Below are 7,714 nucleotides of genomic sequence, written 5' to 3' on the forward strand. Positions count from 1 at the left end.
AGAAGTTCCTAAAAATAATGGGGTGTAGCCAGTCAGGGAGAAGGAAGCTTGAGGAACTTCAAAAATAAATCCCCTCTTCTCACTGACGGAAGGGCTAGAAAGAATGGAGGCTTAAGATCTCTCTCTCTCTCTCACACACACACACACACACACACATACACACACACACACTTTGCTGGCAAGGTCACAGAATGACTAGAGAATTTTAGGGACAAATTCTGGATCCTTGGAGGCGGAAGAAGAGTACTGGAGAACATCCAGTACCCAGGTTGGCAAATACGTTCCAGGCGCCTGCCAACTCAGATCGGTGGCGGATGTCTATCTGGGGCTGTGTGCTAGAAAGGATTCTGGGTATTCAGCAGCAATGAGTGCAGGGATAGACTAGTCAGGTCTGCCACAGGCACTAGGAAAGGAGGTAGTGGTATCTGTGTCATCCCTGACTCCACACAATCTCTCCATTTCTCAGCCCAGAAAACAGAAGGTAGGATTAAAGTCTAGACTCAGATCTCTTCGCGTGGCCCCTTGTTACCCCAAACTTTATGCCCAGCTCCCTCCCCCAAGTTACCTGTTTCACCCTCTCCAGGTCTGACTCATCACTGGAGCTGGGTGTAGAGGGGTGGGCCTCAGAGGAGATTAATGAAGATGATGACTTCATCCTGAGAGAGTTGGGGTAGTTTGGGACAAAAATGAATTAAGAGAGAGGACCTGCATCCCACTCCAGGGGTCATATTTTGTTCTTCCTTATCCATTTGGCAAGTTCAACATTTTCTAGGGGGGGTGAGAGCCAACTGCCCACCTTGGCAAAGTTGTGCTGTTCTTCTCCCAGGGTCTTCGCACAGATTCTGGTGGACAGGCAACAAATCAAAATGATCAGGGACAAGGAGTGCCCCTTTCAATCTTTCTCCTCCAGCCTCCCTCATCAGCCGCCGAAGAACCACCCCCAGGAAACTACAATTCCCAGCACTGTTTGCACGAAGCCTGCCTTAGGATGCTTTCCATGTGAAAACAAGGCATCCTGGGATTTGTAGTTCCTGTGGCCAGACTGGGCTCACACTCACCAGTCTGGGCTGGGACTCTGGCCTCTGGCTCCTCCTGCTGGTGGGAAATAAAACTGTCAGGAGCCAGTCCCTGCTGGTATTCCTTTGAGGTTCCAACCCAACTCATCCCAACACCCCCCCAACACCCCTCCCTTATGGTAAAGCCTCAGGTGTGTTGGGCAGAAAGAGCCCCTAACTCACATTGGCAGATTCATCCTTGGGGGGCTTCTCTCCAACCTGTGTGGCTTTCCTCCTGCAGGAGGGAAAAGCAAAAACATGGTTTCAGTCCTTTCCAGTCACGCAAGTCCCCTTCCCAAGGCTCTAGAACTGTGCATTATGGTGTTGAATTCTGGCATTCGTCAATGCTAAGGAAACCCTAGCTTTAGAAGTCAAAGAGAGTGCTAAGATTTTAGATACTCAGTTTGCAGCATTCTGGAGTAGGGTCTCCGGACGTTCTAGAATGGAGTTTTAGTACATAGAAGCTACCCTGGCAGCTGCAAACCCAAGCCATCTCAGGAAATGACAATCCCTAAGCTGGGCGATCAATGGGTAAATTCTTCGCCGAAAGAAATAAAACTGAAGTCCCTCAGTGGCACGGAAGGCCTTCCCTACTAGACTTGAGAGCTCTCAGCCTTGAAAACTCTCTGAATCGATTCTAAGCTGCACACCTGGGCCCCGTGAGTCGACTAAACGTCAATTAACTGCTGTTGTGTACTATTAAGCTGATCCCAACTCATAGCGCTCCTCTACCACACAGAAGAACTGCCCTAGATGGTTCCTGAGGCTGTGGCCATGTTTAAAGTGCTTGGCTGCAAACCTAACGGTCAGCAGCTGGAACACACCGGCTGCTCTGCGGGAGAAAGGTGAGCCTGTCAGCTTCTGTAAAGATTGACAGCCTCTGAAACTCTATGCAGCAGTTCCACTCTGTCCTCTAGGGGCGCTGTGAGTGGGAATCCACTGCACGGAAGTCGGTGTGGTTTGGGCTTTGCCTCCGTAAAGACTGACAGCCTTGGGAACTCTATGGGGCCATTCTACTCTGTCCTCCAGAGTTGGTGAGTCAGAATTAACGGCAATGGGACTCCTCACGGGAGCACAGCTCCAGGTCTAGTCTCCGGACCTTTCAATTCGCAGCTGGGTGCTTAACTAAGGAAACACCAGGGCCCCTTCATTAGAGAAAACAGGAATCTGCCCCCTCCTCCCACGTGGCTGCACTGAACTACTTTTCAGGGATGTATTTCAGTATTATTTCCCATTCTGTTTTCTTCTCTAGAGCCTTCCCAAGGGGGCTGGGGGGGGGGGCGCTGGGGGGGCTAGGGCAGGGCGTCAGGCTCACCTCCGGGCCAGCATGGCACTCATCTCTTCCATGAGCCCCCCACCTGTGCTCCTCCCGGTCTCGGCTTTGGGGGCCGAGGGCCCCCCGGAGGCCTCCTCCTGCTGGAGAAATTCAGAAGCGGAGGGGCCTTCTCAAGTGGCTCTTGACTGGCCTCATCCCATTACTCCATCATGGCCCCTATCACCCCGCCCATTTGCCCCAGCCCCTCACCTTGCTGACTTTCCTGAGTTTGGCTCCAGCAATGGCTGCCGCCAGTCCAGGGGCTCCAGCTCCTCCACCACTGGGGCCCTGTGCCGCCGGGAGAGGGGGCGCAGGGGGTGGGCCTCCCCCTGCGCCATGCCCTGCAGCTGAGACCCCTGAGGGGGGCAGACCCGGGGGCGGAGGGGGACCCGGAGGAGGGGGTGGTCCTGGAGGCGGGGGCGGCCCTCCAGCTGGGGGCGCAGGTGGGCCTCCTGAAACATACACGCAAAAGGGGGTGGTGTTGCTGAGACAGAAGCTGCTTCCTTTGTTTTCCAGCTGGCCCACCCTCTCCTCCGGGGGGGGGTGCCCTACTCCCAGGGCCATTCGATCACCTGCATTGGAGACCCTGCGCTCCCGCTCCACGTGCTCCGGCTGGGCCACCTGCTGTCTGGAGGGGCGACATAAGAGAGGTGGCTTAGGGTCCCAAGGACGGCCAGGGCCCTCCCCCTGCTTCGCTCTGAGGCCTCCAGCCACCCAAAGATTAGGGGAGGCTGGCCTGTCATCCCCCCACCCATGCCATCCTTCCCCAGCCCAAGAAGGAGGTGGAAAAATGAATAGGTGCAGAGCACGGGCCCAGGAAACACCAAGAGACTCTTCATTAAACTCTGAAGAACATCCCAATGACACAAGGTCAAGATTCTTTTAATGACCAGATTCTGCACCCCGGGAATCTGGAACTCTGGGGCTTGGGGTCCGGGAGATTTAAACTCTGAGCATCAGATTTTAACTCAACCACCAGGGGGAAAGCCCCCGAGTCGGGGCTTTCTGAAAACTGAAAATTGGCTAGTTCTGGAACTTTCAGTCAGGGGCTCTGGAACACCCTAGAATAGAACTCAGGTTTGGGAAGGTTCGCTGCCCAGGGGCAGGCCCCACCTTTTCTGTTGTTCCACCTCCTCTGGGGAGGGGCCGTTCTGGACTGACCACGTGGGAGGTACTGCAGGTGCCGCAGGTGCCGGGGGCCCACCTCCTGGAGAGAGAGTGAGATGAGTCACAGGCGGAACTCGGCCCCGCCCACTGCCTTGGCCCTTTCTGCCCTCAGCCTCCCAGGAATCCTGCCCAGAGGCACTCACTTCCTTCTTCCTCTGACACTGGGGTGAAGTGTGGGGACGTGGTGTCGGCTGGGATGAGCGTCCCAGCACTAGCTCGCCTTGATGAGCTGCTGGGAGCTGCTACGATGCCCAGGTGACAGGGGGGGACACTAAGGCCCAAAGGTCTGTCACTCGTGCACAGTGCCAGATCCAGGAATTCATAGGAGCAAGACTCAAATTCAGGCCGACTCCGGTTTCCAGTCTCTTAGAGCATCCTTAAGCCGCTCAGCAAGGACCCGCCCTGAGGCCCTCGGGCTCCCGGGACCCCTGGTATTTCTCTGTGAGCCTCCAAACAAGCAAACTCCTTACTACTAGCTCTGAAGCTTCCCTGTGAAGGGAGATGGCCTTGGACGTTTGGTGATTTCAAGTTCTACAGCAGCGAGTGATTTTAGACCCCAGACAGAGCGGAACCAAACTTTGCCATTGAGTAAATTTCAACTCATATTGACTTCACGGTGACAGAGTAAAACTGCCCCACAGGGTTTCAAAGGCTGTCAGTCTTTACAGAAGCAAAGCCCAAACCACACCCACTGCCATGGAGTTGATGCTGACTCACAGCGCCCCTAGAGGACAGAGTGGAACTGCACCACAGGGTTTCAAAGGCTGTCAGTCTTTACAGAAGCAAAGCCCAAACCACACCCACTGCCATGGATTTGAACTCACAGCGCCCCTAGAGGACAGAGTGGAACTGCACCACAGGGTTTCAAGGCTGTAATAGTTACAGAAGCCCGACTGCCTCATTTTTCTCCCAGGACCAGTTGGTGGGTTCAAACCGTCGACCTTTTGGTTAACAGCCTAAGCATCTGTAGGAAGCCTGTTAAGGATGCAGTCTTGGGCTAGCCCCAGAGTTTGCACAGCCCCTCGGGACTAGAGTGCACACCCGACTTTAAGAATCACCAACTGGGAGATTTGGTTGGTTTTTTAAAAAAGATCTCAATGCCTGAAAACTAACTGATATGTGACCTATGGTTTACCTTGGGCAGGAGTGCATGGGAGGGAAAGGCACAGGGAAGAGGCAGCTATGGGGAGGAAGTGGGAGGGGAGCTGTTGCACTGTGGGAGATTGCAATGAATGTCATGAGACAAAGTGTATACGAGCGGCTGTATGGAAAGTGAATTTGCTCTGTAAACTTTCACCCAAATCACAATAAAAATGTTAAAAAAAAAAAAGGAAAAAAAAATCATCCAGCTCTGGTGGTGTAGTATCTAAGGCATTTTGACTGCTAACCAGAAGGCTAGCAGTTCAAACCCACCAGCCACTCCTCAGAAGGAAGGTTGGACAATCTACTTCCATAGTGATACTGACTCAGAAACCCAAGGAGGGGTTGCTGTGAGTCAGATCCAACTCGACGGCAGTGCATACAGTGAGTACAGTATTCCCTTAGGAGAAGGAGCTCTGGTTAAAGCATCCGGCTGCTAACCAAAAGGTTAGCAGTTCGAACCCACCAGCCATTCGCCAGGAGAAAATGTAGCAGTCTGCTTCCGTAAAGACTGACAGCCTTGGAATCCCCATGGGGCAGTTCTACTCTGTCCTCCAGGGGTGCTATGACTTGGAATCCTTTAGGAATTGTACATTTTATGCACGAAGGCCAACTAAATGCTTGTAATGTTCCATGGTAAAAATGAGTAAGCTCCATTTTATAGATGAGTAAACCGAGGCCGCAGGTCCTTGGGTGTTACAAATGGTTTGTGCTCAACTACTAACCCTCCTGGGGCGCAATCTGTTACCGTACGATTATAGCTGAGGTTGCCATGAGTTGCATTCGACTTGGCAACAGCTTTGGCTTGGTCACCTGGGTGGGGAAGTTGTGGCCCCAGGTTTCCTCCAGCCATCCCATGCCCACCGCTGTTCCTGACCTTCCAGGGCCTCTAGGGCGCTGGCCATGCCCGCGGCAAACTGCGCTGCATCCTCCTTGCTCCCGAAGTTGAGGCCCCAGACCTGGCGGGCATCCCGCCACTGATGGAAGTTGGGGGTCGCCTGGTTGTACTTGACACCTCGCACAATGGCACAGTTGATGACCACCTGGCAGGGGGGAGGGGAGGTGAGAGGTGGCAGGATCAGAGGTGGGGAGGCTCAGCCTGGAGGGTTGAGAGTGGGGCCTTCACCTGCTGGTCCGGCTGCATCTTCCGGCCGACGACCCGGAAGGAGTTGGCCGTGGGGTTGTGGTAGATCTGGACGCGGCTGAAGGCTTGGGGGCCTGTGCCAGCAGGCAGCCACCGCTTGTTACCATCATCGTAAAGCATCACAGTGGCCCGGCTAGAGCAGATGACCGTCTCGCTGCCGGGAAGCAGGGAGAGAAGGAGAGGGGCCAGTCAGTGAAGGGGCGGCATGGGCTCTCCTCCAGAGGCTGGTCACCTCCTCCATCTTTGGGAGATTCCAAAGGACCGAGACAGAGTATGTGAGGAGGAGAGAGAGACACAGGCCCAGCAGACATGGAGAGAGGGTGAGAGACGGACCCTCGGGGAGATACGCAGAGAGAGAGACAAGATTGGGGCAGGAAAACAAGACAGGCAAGGCAGAGACAGACGAGAAGACATAGAAAGACCAGGAGAGAGAGACAGATGGGAACAGAAAAAGTGACAGACAGGCAGACAAATGGCAAAGAGAGGAAAAGAGAGAAAGAAACAGACGGAGAGAGAGAGAGAGAGAAACACAGACAGACATGGAGAGAGTGAGATGGGCAGCAAAGGAGGCAGACAGAGATAAAGACACAGACAGATGGAGAAAAAGGGACATGGACAGAGACTGAGGCAGGCAGGCCGGCCGGCCGAGAGGTGCAGACAAGAAGGACAGAATGACACTGGAGAGAGGACAAGGGTGGGAGCAGGGGCCCTGGGCAGACTCCCGACCAGCCAAGCACTCAGTTTCCCTTCTCCGCCCGGGGGCTTAGGCAGAGCTGAGGCTGAGCAAGGGAAAGCTGGGAGGCTGCCCTGCAAGCCAGGCCCAGATCCCAGGTTCTTCCCCTCCTTGAGCCCCAGGGGATGTCAGGTGGCCCGCCCCACCCCTGCACAGCTCCCCAGGCGCTAACTGCTGCCCTGCTCTGGGTTGGGCTGGGCGGTGCTGGCGACCACAGACACAGGAGGGAGACAGTCCAGTGAACAAGACAGCCTGGAGGCAGCCCCAGGGGTCAGTGGCTCAGAGGTCAGGGCGTGGCACCCACTGAGCCACCACCTCCATGTGACTCAGGCAGCAGACCGTCCCACTCAGAACTCATCTTCCTAGTCTGCAAACAGGGGAAGTAACCATCCCTACCTCACAGAGCAGTGGGGAGAGGTACCTGAGCCAGGGAACGGAGGGCACCTGGCTCGTCCTGCCCTGTCCCGAGCACCCTTCCAAGGGCTCCCTGAACGCGTACCCGTGGGTACCCCAGACAGCTGCCTCCCTTTGGGGAGGTGCCACCCTCTCCTCCCCTCCCCCAATGAGGAAACTAAGACTCTCAGAGGGGAAGTGACTTGCTCAAGGTCACACACAAACCAGGGGGAAGTGCGAGCCCCTGCCCCCACTTTTTCCTGAAAAGAGGAAGTTGGAGGTCAGGGGTTTCCGGGGAGAGAAATTATACCCCCGAAAAGACTCTGTCTCTGCTGTGGCTGTGAAAGGCCTTCTCTCTTCCCCCGTGGGCAGGGAAAGCCCCTGTGCAGACCCAGCTCTGTGTCCCAAGGGCAGGGGGCTAAGCTTCGCATTCCAAGTTAACATTATCACAGCAGCCCCCCATGGGGGGGGGGGTTCAGCTGGATCACATACCCTCCTACGCCCTGTACCCTGAGTCCCCTCACTTTTCTCTCCTCCAGAAGTAGGTACTATTTCATCCTCATCCTGCCCGTAAGGCCTGCAAACTGAAGCCCAGAAAGGTTGAATGACTTGTTCAAGGTCACACAGCAGGTGAGCACTAACGGGAAGATGTGAACCCGGGCCACCTGGCTCCCAGGGCCACAGTCTTCACGCCCAGCCAGTGTGGGGGCCCTACATGAACCCCAGGTGCTGTTTCCAGATGAGCGCCGCCTTGAGGGCTGTTTCTA

General features: G+C 55.2%; 1 protein-coding gene across 1 annotated transcript in view; it reads right to left on the bottom strand.

The window, feature by feature from the left end:
* Positions 1-7,714, bottom strand: part of LOC103198859 (vasodilator stimulated phosphoprotein) — a 13,618-nt gene that overhangs the window by 209 nt on the left and 5,695 nt on the right. The window contains exons 2-12 of the mRNA XM_042781243.1: positions 5,804-5,975; positions 5,555-5,720; positions 3,484-3,577; positions 2,943-2,998; positions 2,581-2,822; positions 2,371-2,471; positions 1,239-1,290; positions 1,059-1,092; positions 797-842; positions 566-656; positions 265-322 (exon numbers count right to left, since the gene is read on the bottom strand). Of these exons, the coding sequence (XP_042637177.1) occupies positions 265-322; positions 566-656; positions 797-842; positions 1,059-1,092; positions 1,239-1,290; positions 2,371-2,471; positions 2,581-2,822; positions 2,943-2,998; positions 3,484-3,577; positions 5,555-5,720; positions 5,804-5,975 (1,112 nt within the window). The remainder of the gene's footprint in view (positions 1-264; positions 323-565; positions 657-796; positions 843-1,058; positions 1,093-1,238; positions 1,291-2,370; positions 2,472-2,580; positions 2,823-2,942; positions 2,999-3,483; positions 3,578-5,554; positions 5,721-5,803; positions 5,976-7,714) is intronic.

This window comes from Orycteropus afer, unplaced genomic scaffold, assembly GCF_000298275.1.
Source record: "Orycteropus afer afer isolate SDZICR_OR568_19922 unplaced genomic scaffold, OryAfe1.0 scaffold00099, whole genome shotgun sequence".
Lineage (NCBI taxonomy): Eukaryota > Metazoa > Chordata > Mammalia > Tubulidentata > Orycteropodidae > Orycteropus > Orycteropus afer.